The sequence below is a fragment of the Rhinopithecus roxellana genome, chromosome 12 (assembly GCF_007565055.1).
Source record: "Rhinopithecus roxellana isolate Shanxi Qingling chromosome 12, ASM756505v1, whole genome shotgun sequence".
Taxonomy (NCBI): Eukaryota; Metazoa; Chordata; class Mammalia; order Primates; family Cercopithecidae; genus Rhinopithecus; species Rhinopithecus roxellana.
The window spans coordinates 107,776,500-107,800,542 of record NC_044560.1 but is presented as its reverse complement, the minus strand read 5'-3'; the positions used below and the strand labels follow the sequence as shown (position 1 = coordinate 107,800,542).

Genomic DNA, 24,043 nt, shown 5'->3' with positions numbered 1-24,043 from the left:
GGGAGGCGGAGGTGGCAGTGAGCCAAGATTGCACAACTGCACACCAACCTGGGCGGCAGATTGAGACCCTGTCTCCAAAAACAAGAAGAATTGAGGACATTAGAAAGAGAGGAATTCTGTTCTACCTAATCCATTCACTTTCTATTCAGCTAATCAGGGCACATGCAAACTCAGTCTTCATTCATTAACAACTAATCCATGGCCCGGCATGATGGCTCACGCCTGTAATCCCAGCACTTTGGGAGGCCAAGGCAGGTGGATCACCTGAGGTCAGGAGTTCCAGACCAGCCTGGCAAACATAGTGAAACCCCATCTCTACTAAAAATATAAAAATTAGCCGGGCGTGGTGGTGGGCACCTGTAATCCCAGCTCCTTGGGAGGCTGGGGCAGGAGAATCGCTTGAACCTGGGAGAGGAGGTTGCAGTGAGCCGCGATTGCACCACACTGCACTCCAGCCTGGGTGACAGAGTGAAATCCTGTCTCCAAAAAAAAGAATTGAGGAGACGAAAAAGAGAGGAATTCTGTTCTACTTAATCCATTCACTTTCTATTCAGCTAATCAGGGCACATGCAAATTCCATCTTCATTCATTAATAAACTAATCCATTTTCCATTCACTGATATGCCTGCAGGGCCCTGGAGCACCACCATCCCTCCCCTAGGCCCAGGATGTGATTCTGAACCTACAGTCAGACTGGACCACCTCTCCCCCCATGCCACCAGAATGTCCACAGGAACTCCCTCACCTACAATAGACGGATTACATTCCTCCCTACTCTTCCCACACTGTCAGAGTCTGACTGGTGTGAAGTTTCCGTGTTTTTATGTGTATTTTACTACCAGGGTCGGCTAGATAAGGAGGAGCTTTCATTACATCCTGGAAGTCTGCCCCTGGCACACACGCACAGCCGTCCTCCCTTCCCCCCACATCTGATCTAATTCTCTCTCTGCTCTGCTGAGGCTGGCCTGGCCTAAGAGGATTAGAGCATTTGCTAAACGGGACCAGGACAGGGTCAGAGAAACCGCTGTGGGGAGACCCAGGGCCAGGACGGCCACCAGGGGGCGGCAGAGGAAGCGAGAAGCGGAGAGGGGTGTGGAGTGCCGAGGAGGGGGAGCTCGTTGGCTTAGCACCATGAACTATTTTCATTTTCAAATTTACAATGTTCAGATAAGTTATAAGAATTCAGAAGAATTGAGGTAGGTTCCCGGAAACAAAATAAACTGATCAACTGAATCCTATGTACAAGACAAGTATATTTTTTAAAAATAAGAAATTTAAAATACCATGTAAAATATCAGACAATAATAACAATGAAGTACAAGAAATAAATCTACAGAAAGATGCTTGCAAGAGCTCTGTGATTAAATAATTGCATTTCAGCCAGGCACGGTGGCTCACGCCTGTAATCTCAGCACTTTGGGAGGCCGAGGTGGGTGGATCACCTGAGGTCAGCAGTTTGAGACCAGCCTGGCCAACATGGTGAAACCCCATCTCTACTAAAAATACAAAAACTAGCCAGACATGGTGGTGTGCGCCTGTAATCCCAGCTACTCAGGAAGCCGAGGCAAGAGAATCACTTGAACCCGGGAGGTAGAGTTTGCAGTGAGCCAAGATTGCGCCACTGCACTCCAGCCTGAGCAACAGAGTAAGACTCTGTCAGAAAAATAATAACAGTAACAACATTTCATGAAGAGCCTTTGTAAAACACCAATTGAATGAATATAAATAAGTACTAAGTCGACTAGACTTTGTACAAACTTCAATTTCTCCCAAAAACATTTATAAATTTAATGTCATTCCAATTAAAATTCCAACAATTTTCTTGAAGAAACTTGAAAGCTCAAGTCTGGGCAACATGGAGAAACATTGTCTCTACAAAAAATACAAAAATTAGCCGGGTGTGGTGGAGCACACCTGTAGTTCCAGCTAGTCAGGAGGCTGAAGTAGGACAATCACTTGAACCTGGGAAGCAGAGGTTGCAGTGAGCCAAGATGGCACCACTGCACTCCAGCATGGATGACAGAGTGAGACCCCGTCTCAAGAAAAAACTTTTATAACAGTTTTTGTCCATCAAGTCTAATTTTTAAATTGGGTTTTTTCTTCCACTAAAGTATCAATCTGCTGATGAATGTTTTGAATGCTACGCACAGTGATCTACTTAACAAAAGCAAGAAGAAGACAAGCCACAGAATAGGAGATCTTTGCAGAATATTAACTCCCAATAGAGTTTTATGTTAAAACATCGTGGCTGGGTGCAGTGGCTCATGCCTGTAATCTCAGCACTTTGGGAGGCTGAGGCAGGCGGAACACTTCGAGGTCAGGAGTTCAAGGCCAGCCTGGCCAACATGGTGAAACCCCGTCTTTACTAAAAATACAACAATTAGCCAGGCACAGTGGCTGGCATCTGTAGTTCCAGCTACTCAGGAGGCTGAGACTCAAGAGAATCACTTGAACCTAAGAAGCAGAGGTTGCAGTGAGCCAAGATCATGCCACTGCACTACAGCCTGGGTGGCAAAGCAAGGCTCTGACTCAAAAAAATACTTATATGAAATCAACTACAGAAAATGGGCCCAAAAGAGCATGAATAGTCACTATTTAATAAAAATAAGAAAAAATTTAAAAAAAAAAACTAAAAATAGTCACTATTTGAAAATGCCTAATGCCCACATGAGAATTTCTCAATCTCTCAATCATCAGGGAAATGGATATTACAACCACAAAGCCACAAGTCACTGGATCAACAAACATTAAAAAGTCTCACAATCCTCAGTGTTGGGGAGGACACTGACCAGCAGGAGGGCTGGGAAAAGCCCTTTACAAAGCTCTCAAGAGGCATCCACTAATGCCAAACATCCCAGTGAGCAGTGACTCCAATCCCAGCAGAGAAATGTTCAGGCTCAATTCAAATGAGAGGCAGGCACATCCACAGGCCACCTGTGATGGCTGCACAATGAAGACAGCAAATGTCCGCCTGTAGCAGGGTGGGTAAAGGGTGGTGCATTCACTGCAGAAAGTCACCAGCAGTGTAGATCAGCCACTCCAGGCCCTCTGGGATCTGAAGAACTTTGCAGGCACAGGCCCCCTATAAATCCAGTAACGACCCAAGGACTGAGTGATTTTCGTCCACGGAGCCATCCTTCTCTTCGTACTGAGATGTCGTGGTAAAGAGTGAGGATTCCTCGAACAGGTCTACGGGCGGGAGCAGCTCCGTGAAGTCAGGGAATAACTGGGTTTCTGGCAACAAGTTGGAGGCATAGGGGCTCTGAGGCCACACGGCGTCTGGGGCTGGGGCTGGGGCTGGGAGTGATCCTGAACCTGGCATCAGGGCTTTGCCTAGGACTGGGTCTGGGATTGGACCTGGGCCTGAGATGGGGGCGGGGAATGGACCTGGGCTCGAGCCTGGATCTAACATTGAGCCTGAGAGTGGGCCTGACATTGGGCCTGGGATCTGGGCCGGGCCTGGGATAGGGCCTGGGATAGGGCCTGGGATCTGGGCTGGGCCTGGGATGGGAGCTGGGATTGGGCCAGGGCCTGGACCCTGGGCAGCCAGGAGGCCCTCCTGTGCTCCACACCCAGGGCCACCCCAGGTCTGGTGGAGGCTGTAGGTCGTGGGTTCTGCTGCTGGGAGGACTCCCCAGGGGCCCGGCTGAGGGGAGATCCAGGAACCCCGGCCCTGCGGGAACTCAGGACCCCCAGGGACAGAGGCGAAGCCTGCAGGGACTAGGGGTGCAGCGCGGGCTCCTCGGCCTCTCCGCCCAGGGACGCGCTGGGGCTGTTGCTGGAGCCGTCGCTCCCGAGCTAGTTTGGCGCGGCGATTCTTGAACCACACCTGGGGGCAGAGGGGACAGGGAGGAGGTGTGAAGGAGGGGCTCGCGCGGTCCGGTGAGCCGCTTGGGGGTGGGGCCGGCCTCAACCTCTCCCTCTGTTCACCCCCACCCGGCACCCACCATAAGAGGGCCCCCGGCTCCCAGGTCTGGAGAAGGAAGGGGAGAGGGTGGGGTGGGAGGGGAGAAGGGTGGGGTGGAAGGGAAGGAGCGGGGTCTGCTGCCCGGGAGTCCGGGGGGCCAGGGAGGGTTCGAGGGGAGGGACCGCTGGTTCTGAGGGAGGCCTGAGGTCTGGGCACCGGGAGACCTCGTGGGGGACAGCTTGGACCGATCCTGTGGGCAGGTTTGGGTTAGCATAGAGTTGGGACAGGACTCAGGATGCAGCCCGGGTCTACACTGGCGGGACCCCTTGTGTGGCAGGGCAGGAGGTGGTCGGGCGGCCCAGGTCCCGGTAAATGACAGAGGTGAAGAGGCTCCTTGGGGTGACTGAGGCGGGCGGGGTGGGGCTGGGAGTCAGACCTGCAGTTGGTGCTCCTTGAGATCGAGTGTCTTCGCCAGATTCAGTCGCTTGTCATAGTTCGGGTACTGGTCGTTCTGAAAGTAACTTTCTAGCACTTCCTGCTGGCTTTGAGTGTAGACCGTGCGCTCCTGCCGCTGTCTCCTTGGAGGGTCCGGGGCCACGGGAGGGCCTGGGAGCGGGAGGGAAACAGGTCAGAGAAGCCCCCAGGCAGCCCCCGGCCCCCTTAGGTACCCCGTCCCCTGCCCGAGGCCAGGAGCACAGGCAGTGTGGGCTGGGGCGGCACCGCCAATGGTAGCCCAGTATCTGGACCAGACCTTGCACCTCCCTGGGCCTCAGGATCCACATCTAGGAAATGGGCATGATAACACCTCCTGTATTATTAGGGACCCCACAGAAGGGAAGGCAGGGAGCCTAGGCATCTCACCAGGGAGCAGACAGGGCTGCTTCAGGCCTGCTCAGCCCTCCCCAGCTGCCCCTTCCCCTCCCATCCAAGGGCTATAGGGACCCTGACACTTGCAGGGGTGCAGGCACCTGCCCAGTCCTCTGCTCCACTCAACTGCATAGTTTAATTTCTTTCCTTCTTTTTCTTGGAGAGGGGATCTCGCTCTGTCACCCAGGCTGGAGTGCAGTGATGTGATCACGGCTCAAGGCAGCCTCCACCTCCTGAGCTCAAGCAATCCCCCCGCCTCAGTCTCCCGAGTAGCTGGGACCACAGGTGTGCGCCACCACCCCTGGGTAACTTGTATTTTTGGTAAAGACGGGTCTCACTGTGTTGGCCCAGCTGGTTTCAGAGTCCTGGGCTCAAGTGATCCTCCCACCGTGGTCTCTCAAAGAGCTGGGATCACAGGCGTGAGACGCTCCGCGCCACTGCATGATTTTTCATTTCCCAAAGGCCACTAAGTTCTCCCCTCTCTGCAGGACGGGAAGCCTCCCGCACAGGCCCAGCCCTGCTCTGGCTGCCCAGATCTGCACTCTGCAGCCTTGGCCACGGGATCAGCTCAGACCCCTCACACCCCTGCCCTCGCTCACCTTGGAGATGACCAGGGTCTTGCATCCTGCGTCCTGCTCTGTTCCCAGACATGAGTGTGTACTGCCAAGTGCTTGGCTCTTAAATCACTTCTATGCTGTGCCCACCCTGGCCCACCCTGCTGGGACCCTCCCTTTCCCACCCTGCCCTGCAGTCCCACCCCCTGGAGGAGCTGAATGATGGATGAATCCTTCATCACTGAACAGGTACTGCCTGCCAAGCTGTGCTAGGAGCCGGGGAACCTCAGTGGGCAACACAGCCTTGGTTTCACCCTCATGGGCCCAGGCGAGGCGGCATTCCATGCGGGGTTGGGGAAGTCAGCATTATGACCTGTGGTTGGGGTCCCCATCTCAGGAGAGGCACCGCCTGTCAGCCCCCAGGAGTCATCCTTGTTCCTTCCCAGGGCTGGGGCCCCGCATGACCAATGTCAGCGAGTCTAGCCACTCCTCCTGGCTCCCGGGCTGCCTGCCTTGTCCAGCCACCATCCCTCCCTCCTGGATGACCCTACAGCCTCCTCTTTGGTCCTTTGAGGCCACTCTGGCCCCCACTATTCATTCTTTTAGTTACCTCTCCTCCAACCAGGAGGGGACACAGGTCTGATGGATAGTTCCATGGGCCGCTGCTGACCGGCTCTTGTGAATGAATGAACCTGCTGCTGATGTATACAGGGAACCCATGACCTTGGTTCACACATGTCAGGTCCCTTAGAGATGCATCCACTGTGTCAGACCCCTGGCTGTTCTCATCTCCTCATAGCAGGACCCACGTGGGTTCAGGGGTCAAGGAGATTGACAAGGCTTATGATCCAGGGAGCTAAAAATTAGTCAGTCAAGGCCAGACACGGTGGCTCATGCCTGTAATCCTAGCACTTTGGGAGGTCGGGGTGGGCAGATCACCTGAGGTCAGGATTTTGAGACCAGCCTGGCTAACATGGCAGAACCCCGTCTCTACTAAAACTACAAAAAGAATAGCTGGACCTGGTGGCAGGCACCTGTAATCCCAGCTACTTGGGAGGCTGAGGCAAGAGAATCACTTGAACCTGAGAGGCGGAGGTTGCAGTGCAGCCTGGGCAACAGAGGGAGACTCCGTCCCCACTCCCCGCCAAAAAAAAAAAAAGAAAGAAAAAGAAATGACTCATGCAATCAATTTCAAAATTCAATAAAACTTAGACATAAACAGGCCTCGCTCATTGTTTTCACCGGCTACTGAGAGTTCTGTTGTAGAAAGCAGCATCCCCAGCAATGATTCCTCATCGCATGCGTTGTCCGGCTTCATCTACAGGACATGCTGGGAACACAGTAGTGACCCCGGTGATTTTGCACTGTGGCTATTTATTTGGCCAACAAAGGCATAAACAGATGAACAAGCTCACTGGTACTATTTTGTGAAGATAGACATTTAAATATAAGAAAATTTGGCCGGGCGCAGTGGCTCATACCTGTAATCCCAGCACTTTGGGAGGCCGAGGCGGGAGGATAACCTGAGGTCGGGAGTTCGAGACCAGCCTGACCAACATAGACAAACTCCGTCTCTAATAAAAATACAAAATTAGCTGGGCATGGTGGCACATGCCTGTAATCCCAGCTACTCAGGAGGCTGAGGCAGGAGAATTGTTTGAACCCTGGAGGTGGAGGTTGTAGTGAGCCAATATCGCACTATTGTACCCCAGCCTGCGCAACAATAGCGAAACTCCGTCTCAAAATAAATAAATAAATATAAACTGAAACAAAAAAAATAGTGACTGGGCATGATGGCTCATGCATGTCATCCTAGGGCTTTGGGAGCCAAGGCAGAAAGATCACTTGAGGTCAAGAGTTCGAGACCAGCCTGGGTAACATAGCGAGACCTTATCTCTACAAAATATATATATATTTTAAAAACTAGCCAGGCGTGGTGGTAGGTACCTGTAGTCCCAGCTACTTGGGAGGCTGAGGCGGGAGGATCTCTTGAGCCCAGGAATTTGAGGCTGCAGTGAGCCATGATCAAACCACTGCACTCCAGCCTAGGTGACAGAACGAGACCCTGTCTTGGAAATAAATAAATAAATTGTAAAACAAATAGATGGTATGCTTACAAGTTCACTGCACTATTTTTTTCCTTTCTTTCCTTTTTTTTTTTTTTTGAGACGGAGTCTCACTCTGTTGCCCAGGCTGGAGTGCAGTGGCGCAATCTCGGCTCACTGCAAGCTCTGCCTCCTGGGTTCATGCCATTCTCCTGCCTCAGCTGTTGTAGAAAGCAGCATCCCCAGCAATGATTCCTCATCGCATGCGTTGTCCCCAGCAGCTGGGACTACAGGTGCCCACCACCATGCCTGGCTAATTTTTTTATATTTTAAGTAGAGATGGGATTTCACCATGTTAGCCAGGATGGTCTCGTTCTCCTGACCTCATGATCCACCTGCCTTGGCCTCCCAAAGTGCTGAGATTACAGGCGTGAGCCACTGCACGTGGCCTCACTGCACTCTTTTAAACGGTTGCTTAGTACCTCATAGTGGCATCCTTCCATCATTGTATCTATATTCTGCTTCCTTTCTGGGAACATTTCACCATAATTGCACATTTTGTTCCACTTTTAGGTAGCTGGGAACACATTATTCACCAAGGCAGATGATGGCCCTGCTGTCAACAGGAATGATCTCGCAGTTTTCTTGGTCTATAAGTTGTGGGTAAAAGGTCCCCCTCTCTGTAATTTCTAAAAGAAATCAAGTGTAAGACTTTGCATATTCGAGGCCAGGTGTGGTAGCTTATGCCTGTAATCCCAGCACTTTGGGAGGCCAAGGTGGGCGGATCATGAGGTCAGGAGTTTGAGGCCAGTCTGGCCAACATAGTGAAACCCCATCGCTACAAAAAATACAAAAAAATAGCTGGGCGTGGTGGTGGGCGCCTGTAATCCCAGCTACTTGGGAGGCAGAGGCAGGAGAGTTGCTTGAACCCAGGAGGCGGAGGTTGCAGGAAGCCTAGATCGCACCACTGCACTCCAGCCTGGGTGACAGAGCAAGACTCTGTGAAAAAAAAAAAAAAAAAAAAAAAAAAACTTTGCATATTCGATTGGCAAAGATTAAGCCAAGAGACTCTACCTAGGCTTAGTAGGTGAAGGGGTAGGGAATCTGATTATTTCTCCAGAAATGGTTTTGGAGCATAGGTTGGTTTTTTGTTTTGTTTTGTTTTGGTTTTGGTTTTGGTATTTTTGGTTTTGAGACAGGGTCCTGCTCTGTTGCCCAGACTGGAGTACAGTGGCATGATCACAGGTCACTGCAGCCTTGACCTCATGGGCTCAAGCAATCCTCCCACCTCAGCCTCCCAAGTTGCTGGGACTACAGGCACCCACCACCCTGCCCGGCTAATTTCTTATATTTTTTGTAGAGACAGGGTTTTGCTCTCTTGCTCAGCCTAATGTCCAACTCCTGGGCTCAGGTGATCCTGCTGCCTCAACCTCCCAAATTGCTGGGATTGTAAGTGTGAGCCACCATGCCTGGCTGGTTGGTTTTTAAGACTGACTTGGTGATACCTGTCAATGTCCATCAGCTAAAGCCCATCAGAGGGACACCAGTAGTCAAGCAAAGTTGAGTTTATTGTCTTCTTGCAAGAAGGAGGAACACGAAAGGGAAGGGAATCTTTGGGGCCTCTCAGTAAGAGGGTGTTTGAAAGTATGTTTTAGATTGATGCGAAAGGAATTGTGGCTTTTGCCCTTGCCTTTTTTTTTTTTTTTTTTTTTGTGAAATGGTGTCTCGCTCTGTCACCCAGGCTAGAGTGCAATGGAGCGATCGATCTCAGCTTATTGCAACATCTGCCTCCCAGATTCAAGCGATTCTCCTGCCTCAGCCTCCCGAGTAGCTGGGATTACAGGCACCCACTACCACGCCCAGCTAATTTTTGTATTTTTAGTGGAGATAGGGTTTTGCCATATTGACCAGGCTGGTTTCAAACTCCTGACTTCAGGTGATCCGCCCGCCTTGGCCTCCCAAAGTGCTGGGATTACAGGTGTGAGCCACCACTCCCGGCTGCCCTTGCTTTTAATGGCAAATGTTATAGGATTTGAGCTTATTTGATAATTTTGGAAAGGGTTCAAAACAGAGTGACTTTTATACCAAAAGAATGTAAACAGGCCGGGCGCGGTGGCTCAAGCCTGTAATCCCAGCACTTTGGGAGGCTGAGACGGGCGGATCACGAGGTCAGGAGATCGAGACCATCCTGGCTCACATGGTGAAACCCCGTCTCTACTAAAAAATACAAAAAACTAGCCGGGCGAGGTGGCGGGCGCCCGTAGTCCCAGCTACTCCGGAGGCTGAGGCAGGAGAATGGCGTAAACCCGGGAGGCGGAGCTTGCAGTGAGCTGAGATCCGACCACTGTACTCCAGCCCGGGCGACAGAGCAAGACTCCGTCTCAAAAAAAAAAAAAAAAAAAAAAAAGAATGTAAACAAAAAAAAAATGTTTAAAAACAGGAAAAAAAAAGAATTTAAATCAGGGAAACGAAGAAATATTTGTGCACTAATGTTCATAGCAGCATCTTTTACAATAGCCAAAAGGCTGAAACAATCCAAATGTCTATCAAATGAATGGACAAAATGCACGCATGGTCTATCCATGCAATGGAATATTCTTCAGCCTTAAGTAGGAAGTTCTGGCACAGGCTACAACCTCCATGAACCTAGAAAGTATTTATGCTAGATGAAATAAGCCAGGACAAATATTGTATGATTCCACTCCCAAGAAATATCTAAAATAGACAAATTCATAGAGACAGAAAATAAGCTAGAGGTTCCCAAGGGTTGGGGATGGGGAGAATGAGGAGTTCAACATTTGATAAGTATAAAGTTTCAGTTTGGGGCCGGGTGCCCTGGCTCACGCCTGTCATCCCAGCACTTTGGGAGGCTGAGGCAAGTGGATTTCTTGCCCAGGAGTTCCAGACCAACCTGGGGAACATGGTGAAACCCAGTCTCTACTAAAAATACAAAAATTAGCCAGGCGTGCTGGCAGGCACTACTCGGGAGGCTGAGGCGGGAGGATCACTTGAGCCCGAGAGGTGGAGGCTTCAGTGAGCCAAGATAGCACCACTGCATTCCAGCCTGGGCAACAGAGCAAGATCCTGTCTCTAAAAACATAAAAGTAAACAAATAAATTGAAGGTTAGGATGGTAAATTGTATGTTATGCCTATTTTACTGCAGTTTTAACAAATAAGAAAAGTGGTTTTGCTCTGGGTTCGATGCTGTCAGGAAAAGAGGGTCATCCTGATTCTCTTACCTTGAAGGTGAGGGGGATGAGGAGTGCCCAGAACTAGGGTTTTTGTATAGAAACAGTGTCACTTGTATTTGACAGAATAGGAGGACATGGATCTTTGTGGTTTGAACAACATATTTCTCTCTGGGTTCAGACATGATTACAGAGAGCTCAGGGCAACACAAGGAATAACCTTGTGCGTTTGTGCTTGTTTCTTTGTTTAAATCCAGTTCTTGCACCATGCATTGTGTTTTATGAAATCCTTTCTTTTTTTAATAATGTTTGTTTATTTATTCATTTATTTACTTATTTATTGAGACAGAGTTTCGCTCTTTCACCCAGGCTGGAGTCCAATGGTGCGATCTTAGCTCACTGCAACCTCTGTCTCCTGGGTTCAAGCGATTCTCCTGCCTCAGCCTCCCGAGTAGCTGGGCTTACACGCGCCCACCACCAGGCCCACCTAATTTTTGTATTTTTAGTAGAGATGGGGATTCGCCATGTTGGCCAGGCTGGTCTCGAACTCCTGATCTCAGGTAATCTGCCCACCTCAGCCTCCCAACGTACTGGGATTACAGGCATGAGCCACCGTGCCCCACCTGGAATCCATTCTATCCAAAGAGAGAGCATGGAAGGCCTGGATGTGAGTGCAAGGCCAGCACCTGGCCATTGGGGGCTGCTTTTCTCTTTCTGGTATTTCACCAACTCCCTTGTACTGAACATTCCAGGCAGTATCTCAGAGCAGCTGGGAAGCCCTGGAGGTCCTCATTATTATCAGCTGTGTGACCTTGGGCAAAAGCCTTCCTCCCTCCAGGATCAGTTTCCCCACCTATACAATGGGCCTGGGTGGATTCAGGCATCTCTTATCATGACATCTGCTCAGGAGGGGACCTGGCACAGAGAACCCTCCCTGATCCCTCCCCTGCTCCCCTGGTTTGGAGAATCCTCCCCAGTCCTTGCATGCTTGTCCCCAGGGCAATGTCACTAGTGGCCCTGCCTCACCTCACCTCTCCCCTGCAAGAGATACTGATCAACATTATTATCTTGAAAACCAGCCTCCTCCCCAGCCCCCACCAATGCACCAAGTTTAAGCCAGCAATTTTCTTTTTTGTTTTTTTGTTTTCTGTTTTTTGGTTTTTTGAGACAGTCTCCTCTGTTGCCCAGGCTGGAGTGCAGTGGCGCAATCTCAGCTCACTGCAACCTCTGCCTCCTGAGTTCAAGCCATTCTCCTGCCTCAGCCTCCCGAGTACCTGGGATTACAGGCGCCCACCACCATGCCTGGCAAAGTTTTGTGTTTTTAGTAGAGCCAGGGTTTCACCACGTTGGCCAGGCTGGTCTCAAACTCCTGACCTCAAGTGATCTGCCCACCTTGGTCTCCCAAAGTGCTGGGATTACAGGAAGGAGCCATCATGCCCAGCCATAAGCCAGCAATTTTCAATATCTAGTTGGCATCAGAATCCCCTGAAGAGCTCCTTAAAACCCAGATCCCTGGGTCTCACCCCTAGAGTTTCAGTTTCTGATTAGCAGGTAATGCTGATGCCACTGAGATGCAGCAGGAACCACACTTTGAGAATGGCTGTTGTCAGCTCAGCGGCAAGCCTCTCTATCCACCTCAGCCCCACACCTGGCCTCTGTCTCAGAGCTTGCCTTGTTTAGGGACAGGAAGAGGCCAGCAAGCCAGGGCAAGAAGGATGGAGACTTGAGCCAGGGCCAGATGGCATCAGACCTTGGAGGAGCTCAGATGTTATTCCCAGAAAACAGAAAATAAGAGAGAGGTGCAGAAGTAGGAAGACATCATAAGCTTGGGAAGCTGGGCGTCGCAGTGGGGTACAGCGGGGAGAAGAAGAAAATAAGAAGACAGATACAAGAAACAGGCCGGGCACGGTGGCTAACACCTGTAATCCCAACACTTTGGGAGGCTGAGGCGGGCAGATCACAAGGTCAGGAGTTCGAGACCAGCCTGGCCAACATGGTGAAACCCCGTCTCTACTAAAAATACAAAAATTAGTCTGGCGTGGGTAGCAGGTGCCTGCAATCCCAGCTACTCGGGAGGCTGAGGCAGGAGAATCACTTGAATGTGGGAGGCAGAGGTTGCAGTGAGCTGAGATCGTGCCATTGCACTCCAACCTGGGTGACGGAATGAGATTCTATCTCAAAAAAAAAGAAAGAGAGAGAGAAAGAAAAAGAAGAAAGAAAGAAAAAGAAAGAAAGAAAGAAGGAAGGAAGGAAGGAAGGAAGGAAGGAAGGAAGGAAGGAAGGAAGGAAGGAAGGAAGGAAGGAAGGAAGGAAGGAAGGAAGGAAGGAAGGAAGGAAGGAAAGAAAGAAAGAAAAAGAAAGAGAGAAAGAGAGAAAGAAAGAAAAGTAGGAAAAGAAAAAAGGGAGGCCGGGCACAGTGGCTCACACCTGTAATCCCAGCACTTTGGGAGGCCGAGGCAGGGGATGGGAGGGATCGCTTAAGCCCAGGAGTTTGAGACCAGCCTGGGCGACAAAGTGAGACCCCAACTCTACCGAAAATATGAAAATTAGCTGGGCGTGGTGGTGCATGCCTGTAGTCCCAGATACTTAGGAGCCTGAGGTGGGAGGACCATTTGAGTGTGGGAGGTCAAGGCTGCAATAAGCTGTGATGGCATCACTATACTCCAGCCTGGGTGACTCAGCAAGAACCTGTCTCAAAAAATTAAAAAAATGAAAAGAAAAAGAACACAAGTTTCCTGAACCATGCTTGAGCAGCAAAGTAAAGAGACAAGAAGACCGGGCGTGGTGGCTCACGCCTATAACCCCAGCACTTTGGGAGGCCGAGGCGGGCGGATCATGAGGTCAGGAGATCGAGACCATCCTGGCTAACACAGTGAAATCCCGTCTCTACTAAAAATACAAAAAAAATTAGCCGGGCGTGGTGGCGGGCACCTGTCCCAGCTACTTGGCAGACTGAGGCAGGAGAATGGTGTGAACCTGTGAGGCGGAGCTTGCAATGAGCCGAGATCGCACCACTGCACTCCAGCCTCGGCGACAGAGTGAGACTCTGTCTCAAAAAAAAAAAAAAAAAAAAAAACATAAAATGACAGTGTAGAAATTGGAAAACAAGACACAGGTACAGTTTTGCTCCCACATGCACAGCAGGCATGAAGAGTGACACATAGGAAGCTGCTAAGAATGGTGGCCCCATGGACAGGCCGCCATGGGATCAGGGAGAATTTTCATGGCATGCACTGTGAATTCCCCAAGGGGCAGGGTTATTAACGATGCAAAATGTAAGTGAAATTTACATGAACCAGGCGCAGTGGTTCATGCCTGTAATCCCAGCACTTTGGGAAGCCAAGGTGGGCGGATCGCTTGAAGTCAGGAGTTCGAGACCAGCCTGGCCAACATGACGAAATCCCATCTGTGCTAAAAAGACAAAAATTAGCTACATGTGGTGGTGTACACTTGTAGTCCCAGCTACTTGGGTGGCTGAGGCAGGAGAACCGCTTGAACCCGGGAGGCAGAGGTTGTAGTGAGCCCAGATCGTGCCACTGCACTCCAGCCTTGGCAACAGAGTGAGACTCCATCTAAAAAAAAAAAAAAAAAGTAATAAAATAAAATAAAGTCTATTGTATTTTTAGAAAATTGGTTCCTTTCTCTGGTAGCTCTAGACCACATTCCCTTTCTCTTGGGAATAGAATTTCTTTTTCCCAAATTCATAGAAAATAGCTGCTTTTTCATCTACTGCTCTGGGCCTCGGGTTTTCTCTGGAAAATGTCTCCTTTCTGACCCACCTATAGGGGCATTGAAGTAAAACATTGGTTGAGGAAAATTCACACACCAAGTGTAGTGGTGCAATCATGGCCCATACAGCTTGGTGCTGCTGGGAGTATTCTGCTTTTCACTCTGGGCGGTGATTACACAAATGTGCTCCTTCCTTCCTTCCTTCCTTCCTTCCTTCCTTCCTTCCTTCCTTCCTTCCTTCCTTCCTTCCATCTCTCTCTCTCTCTCTCTCTCTCTCTCTCTCTCTCTCTCTCTCTCTTTCTTTCTCTCTTATTTTTGAGATAGGGTCTCCCTATGTCACCCAGGCTGGTCTCAAACTTCTGAGCTCAAGCGATCCACCCTCCTCAACCTCCCAAAGTGTTGGGATTACAGGCGTGAGCCACCGCACCCAGCCATGTATGCATTTCTGTTAGTACAATACTAGAAGTAGAATTTTGGGGTCACAGATAAGCCATTTGTTCAAATTTTATAGATAACGCTGAACAGATTTCCAAATCGATTTTACCAGTTTACATTTTCGGTTACTCCATATCCTCACCAAAACTTGGCATGGTCTGTCTTTATTTTTTGTTTGTTTGTTTGTTTGTTTGTTTGTTTTTGGCAGGGGTTGGGGGTGGGGAGGAGGACGGAGTCTTGCTCTGTCATCCAGGCAGGAGTGCAGTTGGGCAGTCTCATCTCACAGCAAACTCCGTCTCCCAGGTTCAAGCGATTCCCCCACCTCAGCCCTCCAAGTAGCTGGGATTACAGGCGCCCGCCACCATGCCCGGCTAATTTTTGTATTTTTAGTAGAGACGGGTTTTCACCATGTTGGCCAGGCTGATCTCAAATTCCTGGCCTCAAGTGATCTGCCCGCCTCAGTCTCCCAAAGCGCTGAGATTACAGGCGTGAACCACCACACCTGGCCAGACTGTTGAGTGTTGATTCACCGTTTATGTATCTTCTCAGAGCACTGTCAATTCAAGTCCTTTGCCCATTTTTAAATCAGGGTTTTTTGTTGTTGTTGTTTTACTGTTGAGTTTTAGGAGTTGGTATATTCTGATTATCAATCCCTTAAAAAATGTGTGATTTGCAAATGTTTTTTCCTATTCTGTGACTTGCCTCTTTACTCTGTTGATAGTGGTTTGTTGTTGTTGTTGTTGTTTTGAGACGGAGTCTCGCTCTGTCGCCCAGGCTGGAGTGCAGTGTCCCCATGTCAGCTCACTGCAAGCTCCGCCTCCCGGGTTCACGCCATTCTCCTGCCTCAGCCTCCCGGGTAGCTGGGACTACAGGCGCCCGCCACCTCGCCCGGCTAATTTTTTGTATTTTCCGTAGAGACGGGGTTTCACCGTGTTAGCCAGGATGGTCTCGATCTCCTGACCTCGTGATCCGCCCGTCTCGGCCTCCCAAAATGCTGGGATTACAGGCGTGAGCCACCGCGCCCGGACTATAGCGGGTTTTTTATTATTATTATTATTTTAGATACAGGGTATCGTTCTGTCACACAGGCTGCAGAGCAGTGGCATAATCATGACTCACTGCAGCTTCAGACTCCTGGCCTCAAGCGATCCTCCTTCCAAAGTGCTGAGTGACAGGTGTCGCCTCCGTGCCCGCCCGTCCCCACACTGTCCTTAATTATCCCTCCCTCCCAGTCATCGGCTTTCCCAGCCCAGCGCCCCAGGTGAATGTCAGGAGCTGGATTCTCATGGTGTCCTTTGTATTGCAAATTACAGTGAGGTATGAATGTGGCCAGTGGATAACGTCCTCCGGCTCCTCCTGGCCTCTGTTTTGTCTATTCTGTTCCCACCTAATCTCTTCCTCTCTTCCTCCACCCTGCTTTCCGTTTCTCCTCTGAAATGCATTTTCTTTCTCCCTCTGTGTGTGTGTGTGTGTGTGTGTGTGTGTGTGTGTGTGTGTGTGTGTGTGTGTTTCTCCACTCTCTCGCTCTCTCTCTTCTCTCCTCCATACTTTACGGAGGCTAAAACTTCGGGAGGCAGAGGTGGGTGGATCACCTGAGGTCGAGAATTCGAGACCAGCGTGGCCAACATGGCAAAACCCCGTCTCTACTAAAAAATACAAAAATTAGCCGGGCGTGGTGGCAGGCACCTGTAATCCCAGCTACTCGGTAGGCTGAGGCAGGAGAATCGCTTGAACCCGGGAGGCGGAGGTTGCAGTGAGCCGAGATTGCGCCACTACAGAGCAAGACTCCGCCTCAAAAAAAAAATCGTCCCGAAGTTACCCCGACAAAGCTGCGCCCCCTTGCGGTGTGATCCCCCCACCCCCGGCCCCTCAGTTTACATCCCTCCAGTGTTTTTTCATCTTTAACCTGAGAAGCACCAGGAAGGCTGAGATTGGATCCCAATTGCCTCAGGAAAGTTAATTAACCTCTCCTGATCCTTAAAACCAGGGAGGGGCCGTGCCCCTCCCTCAGGGAGCTGTACTGACGTTTCAATGAGTGAAGGGGCTTAACAATCAGTGCCTGGCACCTAGGAGGAGCTCCGTGAAGGGTTTAGCCGTGATTTTATCATCATTGTGTGCCCCAGGCACCAGTGCTTTTCCATGGAGGGGATAGGAGTGGAGGAGGAGGGGGCATCGTTTCGATAAAACTCCCCGAAGTCCCCTCCCCAACAAGTCATGCGTCTGAACCTAATCCTCGCTAATTCCCCTGCCATTCTGCTGAGGCTGGGCTGTTGCCCTAAGAGGATTGGAGCATTTGCTAAATTAGTCCTGGTCAGGGGCTGAGGAAACAGCTGGGGGAAGGGAGGGTGTTTGGAGACCAGGAGGGACAGAGACATATGGGGGTGAGGGAAGAGACGGAGAGAGGGAACGAGGGCAGAGAATCACTGACCGTTGAAACCTAGGGAGGGGAAAACAAGAGAGAAGAGAACACGAGTGGCGGTCAGGCGCAGTGGCTTGCCCCTGAAATCCCAGCGCTTTGAGAGGCCGAGGCGGGAGGATCGTTTAGAGCCCAAGAGTTCAATGCCACACGGGGCAACATAGCAACACCCCATCTCTACACATGCATAAATAAAAATTTGAGAACAGGAGTAAAATGAAGGACAGAAAATGGAAGGGACAGAGACCAGCAAGGAGGCCGGCAACCTGACGAGATGAATATCAAGACCGGGTCCACCCCCTCCTAGCTTGGGACCTCGGGCAGGTCACCCAGACGCCCTCTGCCTCAGTTTCTGCATCTGTGAAATAGAGATCATAATAATAGTAGCATCTGATGGACCATTCTGAGGATTAAAAGAGTTAGAACTGACTTACGCCACTGCCTGCTCAATAATTTTATTTTCTTGTCCTTCTGATTTACTAAGTTATAATTTATGTCCTATAAAATCCATTGTTTTTTCTCCAACTTTCTTTTTTTTTTTTTTTTGAGACAAGAGTCTCAGTGTTGCCCAGGCTGGAGTGCAGTGGCACAATCTCGACTCACTGCAACCTCTGCCTCCCAGGTTCAAGCAATTCTCCCACCTCTGCCCTCCAAGTAGCTGGGATTACAGGCACTCATGACCACATCCAGCTAATTTTTATACTTTTAGTAGAGACAGGGTTTCACCATGTAGTCCAGGCTGGTCTCAAACTCCTGACCTCAGGTGATCCAACCTCCTCAGCCTCCCAAAGTGCTGGGATTATAGGCGTGAGCCACCACGCCCAGCCTACCTGATTCCCTTTTCACTCTCTTATTGAAATACATTCATTTTCTAGGGTGTGATAAGTTTGGGGAATTATGTACAGTCCCAGCAACCATCACCATAATAAAGATAGAGAACATTTCTAGCACCCCCGAAGATCCTCATTTGTTCCTTTGCAGTAAATCTCTCCAGCTGCTCCCTAGGTCCTGACAAGCACTATCTGCTCTCTGCCCGGTAGAGTTTTATCTTTTCTAGAATCTCATAGGCATGGAATTGTATTGCATGGTATTTGCTTCTTTTTGTTAATTTTATTTTTATTTATTTATTTCAGTATTTGCTTCTTTGTTCCTGGTTTCATTTCTTTTTTTTTTTTTTTTTTTTTTTTTTTTTTGTGACAGTGTCTCACTCTGTTGCTCAGGCTGGAGTGCAGTGGCGCGATCTCAGCTCACTCCAGTCCCAACTTCAAGGATTCAAGCGATCCTCCCACCTTAGGACCCCAAGTAGCTGGATCTATAGGCACATGCCACTATACCCAGGAAATTTTTTTAATTTTTTTTAGTAGAGACAGGGTCTCACTATGTTGTCCAGGCTGGTCTGGAACTCCCGGGCTAAGGTGATCCTTCTCCCACCTCGGCCTCCCAAAGTGCTGGGGTCACAGGTATGAGCCACCGTGCCCAGGCTGGATTCAATTTTCTTTCTTTATTTTTAAGACGTGGGGTCTCACTCTGTCGCCCAGGCTGGTCTTGAACTCCTGAGCTCAAGCAATCCTCCCACCTCCGTCTTCCAAAGTGCTGGGGTTACAAGTGTGAGTCACTGTGCCCAGCCCTAGTTTCTTTCACTGGGATATCAACTACTGGGAGTTCATTCCTTTTCATAAATGAGGAATATCTTTTTTTTTTTTTTTTTTTTTGAGACAGAGTCTCGCTCTGTCACCCAGGCTGGAGTGTAGTGGCGTAATCCCAGCTCATTGCAATATCTGCCTCCTGGGTTCAAGCGATTCTTATGTCTCAGCCTCCCAAGTAGATGAGATGACAGGCACGTGCCACCACGCTTCGCTAATTTTTGTGTTTTTAGTAGAGACAGGGTTTCAAGCAATCCACCCACCTTCAGCTCCCAAAGTGCTGGGATTACAGGCGTGAGCCACCGTGCCTGGCTCAGGGTATCGATCCTTTTGTATGGATGCATCAGGGCTTGTTTTTCCCTCCACCTGCTGATGGACGTCTGGATAGTTTTAAGCTTGGGACCATTATGACTAAAGCTGCCAGGAATAGCGTAAGTACAAGTTCAGTAAAAATAATAATAATAAAGACCCAAGTGCCTGGTCAACATGGTGAAACCCCGTCTCTACTAAAAATACAAAAATTAGCTGGGCGTGGTGGCGTGCCTCTGTAATCCCAGCTACTCAGGAGGCTGAGGCAGGAGAATCATTTGAATCCGTGAAGCAGAGGTTGCAGTGAGCAGAGATCACACAACTGTACTCCAGCCTGGGCGACAGAGCAAGATTCTATCTCAAAATAATAATAATAGGTGAAGATAAATGTTTAGCATGATGATTTCAAGGTTCATCCATGTCGTGTTTATCAGTGCTTCTTCCTTTTCATGGCTGAGTAATATTCTCTTGATGGGTAGACCACATTTGTTTCTGTGGACAGACATTTGAATTGCCTCATCTTTTGGCTACTGTGAATTGTCCTGCTATAAATTTGAGCGTACAAGTTTTGCTTGAACACCTGCTTTCCGTTCTTTGAGGCATACACTTTGGAGTGGAATTGTTAGATCACTACATAGCTCCAGGACATTTTCGTCATCCCAAAAGGAAACCCAATATTCATTAAGCAGTCACTCCTCATTCAACCACACAGCACCCCTCACCCCAGCCCCTGGCAGCCACTACGTTTCTGTCTCTATGGATTTGCTTTTTTTTTTTTTTTTTTTCGAAATAGACTCTCAGACTGTTGCCCAGGCTGCCAGGCTGGAGTGCAGTGGTGCAATCTCAGCTCACTGCAACCTCTGCCTCTCAGGTTCAAGCAATTCTCATGCCTCAGCCTCCCGAGTAGCTGGGATTACAGGCGCGCACCACCACGCCCGGCTAATTTTTGTATTTTTAGCAGAGGCGGGGTTTCACCGTGTTGACCAGGGTGGTCCCAAACTCCTGACCTCAAGTGATCCGCCCACCTCAGCCTCCCAAAGTGCTGGGATTACAGGCGTGAGCCACCGCGCCTGGTCAGATTTGCCTATTCTGAATATTTCATACAATTAGGATAATAACAATATATGGTCTCTGTGTCTGGCTTCTGTGAATGTACTTAATGCCACTGAATTAAGCACCTTAAAATGGGAAAAATGAATTAAGAATCATGCAATGGAAAAGATGGTACCTTTTATAGTATGTGTATTTTACCACAAAAATAAATAAATGCTTATTGAGCTCTTTTCCTGGACCCAGCTTCAGAACCAAGTAATTAATATAATAACGTCATTTCGTTCTCTTGAGGTGGGTCTTCTTAGATCCTCCATGCTACAGGTAGGGAAATTGAGCCTGGGAGAAAGGAATCACTCGAGGTCAGATGACCAGAAGAGGCTGAGCCAAGCTCGGACAGCAAGTATGACCCTCCATCCTGTGTATAACTCCCAGTCATCCCCCAACAAAAATCTTAACCTGGGATTCAGCAATTGAGAGGAATACAGGCAGAGAGAGATGATCTAGAAGCTGGGCGCGGTGGCTCACGCCTATAATCCCAGCACTTTCGGAGTCTGAGGTGGGTGGATCACTTGAGGTCAGGAGTTCAAGACCAGCCTGGCAAATATGGCGAAACTTCATCTCTACTAAAACATACAAAAATTAGCCAGGCGTGGTGGTGGACGCCTGTAGTCTCAGCTACTCAGAAAGCTGAGGCAGGAGAATCACTTGAGCCCAGTAGGAGGAGGAGGTTGCGGTAAACTGAGATCAAGCCACTGCACTCCAGCCTGGGTGACAGAGATCCCGTCTCAAAAAACAAAAACAAAAAACAAAAAAACAACCTAGAGCTGGAAAAATAGGAACTCAGAGGTGGGCCAGGCATGGTGGTTCACACCTGTAATCGCAGCACTTTGAGAGGCCGAGACAGGTGGATTGCTTGAGCCCAGGAGTTCGAGACCAGCCTGGCAGCATGGCGAAACCTTGTCTCTACTGAAAATACAAAAATTAGCCGGGCGTGGTGGCGGGCACCTATAGTTCCAGCCACTCAGGTGGCTGACGTGAGAGGATTACTTGAGCCCAGGAGGCAGAGGTTGCAGTGACTGAAGACCACGCCACTGCACTTCAGCCTGGGTGACACAGTGAGACCCTTTCTAAAAAAAAAGAAAAAGAAAAAAAACAGAGTCAGAAAAAAGTCAGACGCAAAGAAAAAGAGAAGGAGGGAAAGAAAGAAAAAGGTGCAAATCCATCGAAATGAAACGAGGACCTGGGAGTCTGAAAGACAAGAGGAAGAAAGGAAAGAGAGAGAGGAGAAGAGATGAGAGACAAGGGGTGAGATTGAGAAACTGAAAAGGATCCGGGGGAAGAGCCGAAGCTGCAGAAGACTGGATGCTGAGAGGGAAGGCTGGGCCGGAGGCTGGGCGTGGCTGTAAATGCTGGCGTTCATCTTCACATCCTGCCACTGAGGCAGGGATCATTCTCATCACTCCCCTGTTTTTTCAGGAGGGGCACTGGAAGGTCACAGATGGGTGGGGCTGGGGCTGGCCCTGGGAACCCCTGTTCCTCCTCCTCCTCCTTTTTATTTATTTATTATTTATTTTTTTATTTTTTATTTTTTCTCGGAGACAGGGTCTCTCGTTCCGTCACCCAGGCTGTAGTGCAGTGATGCAGTCATAGCTCCCTGCAGCCTCAAACTCCTGGGCTCAAGAAATCCTCTTATCTCAGCCTCCCAAGTAGCTGGGACCACAGGCACACATTACCACACCCGGGTAATTTTTTAAATTTTTTTTAGAGACAGAGGTCTCGCTATGTTGCCCGGGCTGGTCTCAAACTCCTAGCCTTAATCGACCCTCCTCAGCTTTTCAGAGCACTGGATTACAGGCGTGAGCCACTGCACCCAGTCCCTGATCCTTTGTAAACTGGCTTTAGAGAGACGTCAAGGAAAGGAGGGTGATGAGACAGGAAACACATGGATGGACCCAGGCCCCACAGACAGAAGGAACAGAGCAGTTCCTGTTCCTACCTGCCCCTCCTGGAAAAAACACAGAAATTAAAGAATCACCCAGACTTTAAATGAGATCCAACATTTTAATCGGTTTCACTCTGTGAGTGGGCAGAGAAGGGGGACCCAGAGGCCAGTGTGTGGGGAAGAAGAGGACAGAGAAGGTGGCACCTTCTCAGGGAGGCTCCTGGCTTCTTCCTTCTGTCCCCACCTGCCTTGTCACTCTTCCTGGCTTTAGGACGTAGAACATTTGAAATCCCCCGTGCACAGCTTGAAGAACCAGCACTCAGGAGCCCAGCCCAGGAAAAGCAACTAGTAACCTCCTAGCCAGATTTGGCTCTCTGCCATCTCCGGCTCCTGGCGGAGTCTCAGAAGACCCCAGGATCAGGCTGTCTTGAAGTCTTACCCCGTCGGCCTGTGATGGGAGCCCCTCGGCCTCCACTACTTCTCACTCTTTCCTAGAACCTTGCATCCATCCTTCAGTCCCTCCCCGACTCCCATCAAGTTTCTACGACTTGTTTGCACAAGACACAGCCTCCCTGGTGAATAAGGAGAAGATTCTTGTCCATGCCTGAGTCCCGGCCTCCAGTGCAGAGCTTCAGTGTCTCTGAAGAATGAAATTTATAGTGGATTCTGGTCCCAACGTTTGCACACACCCAGGGCACAATATCATCTCATCCCTGCCCCTCCCGTGTGAATTTTGTCTAGCTCCCCCAGCCTCCCCAATGACATATGTTGTCTTCCTCTGTTTATATTTTCATCCCACACTGGACTCTTGAGCCACTCGTGGGTTATTTTTGTTGTCGTTATGATTGAGACGGAGTTTCGCTCTTGTGACCCAGGCTGGAGCGCAGGGGCACAATCTCTGCTCTCTTCAACCTCCGCCTCCCGGGTTCCAGCAATTCTCCTGCCTCAGCCTCCCGAGTAGCTGGGATTACAGGTGTGTGCCACCATGCCCGGCTAACTTTTGTATTGTTAGTAGAGACAGGGTTTCACCATGTTGGCCAGGCTCGTCTCGAACTCCTGACCTCAGGTGATCCACCTGCCTCGGCCTCCCAAAAGTGCTGGGATTACAGGTGTGAGCCACCGCACCCGGCCCACTCCTGGGCTTAATGTCCCAGAACCCAGCAAGACTCAGGCCTATGAGAGATGAACACATTTTATGTTGAATAAAAGCCTCTTTGTGGGCTCTAGAGATCAGGGTGTGCCCCTCAGGGGTCTAGGCTGTATGCACCTCTTCTGGTCTGGTGCTGGAAACATCATCTGATACCTCTCGGCCTCTCTCCTCTCTGCCTCTCTTCACACCTCGCCTTTCTCCTGACCCTGGGGTGCTGCTGACAGTGTGCACCGGCTCGGAAGCGTATATTGTGCCCTATCTTCTTCCCAACTCTTAGTTCAGCGACCTCAGGTTGCTAGCCTGAAGTCAGCTGTGGTGAGAGTATTTACACCACGGAAACTGACAAACACTCCACAACCAAGCTTTTCCTCTTCCTTGGAGAGCCCATTGTTAGACCTCTGCCAGCACACCACTGCCTTCCTGCCCTACTTTTTTTTTACCCCTTGCCTTGTGAACCCCACCGATGAGCGGCTCTTGGATCCTGCCTCCCCACCCAAAACTGAAAGGAGAACTCAGACTGAGGAGGCAGGGAGCCAGCACCCAACTTCTGAGCATCAAACGACTTCAGTCCGTCTTCAGGTTCTCACGAGTGCTTGCCTGTGTCACCATGAGTAAAATTCTATTTCAAGAAATAATGGTGCCACCCCAGGAAAATGTCCTGAAGCCATGCTCTATTTTCCAATCCCACCATCGAAACTGAACACCAAAAAAAAAAAAAAACTAAAAAAGAAAATGTATTTTCGAAATGTAGGGGTGCCTCCTCCAAATCTATGTCCCCCTCTTCCTGTCTCTTGTTTATTTACA

General features: G+C 49.7%; 1 protein-coding gene across 1 annotated transcript in view; it reads right to left on the bottom strand.

The window, feature by feature from the left end:
- Window positions 1–3,082: 3,082 nt before the first annotated feature.
- CRX (cone-rod homeobox) overlaps window positions 3,083–24,043 on the bottom strand; it is a 28,825-nt gene continuing 7,864 nt past the window's right edge. The window contains exons 2-3 of the mRNA XM_030912920.1: window positions 4,344–4,513; window positions 3,083–3,829 (exon numbers count right to left, since the gene is read on the bottom strand). Coding sequence (XP_030768780.1) covers window positions 3,083–3,829; window positions 4,344–4,513 — 917 coding nt within the window. The remainder of the gene's footprint in view (window positions 3,830–4,343; window positions 4,514–24,043) is intronic.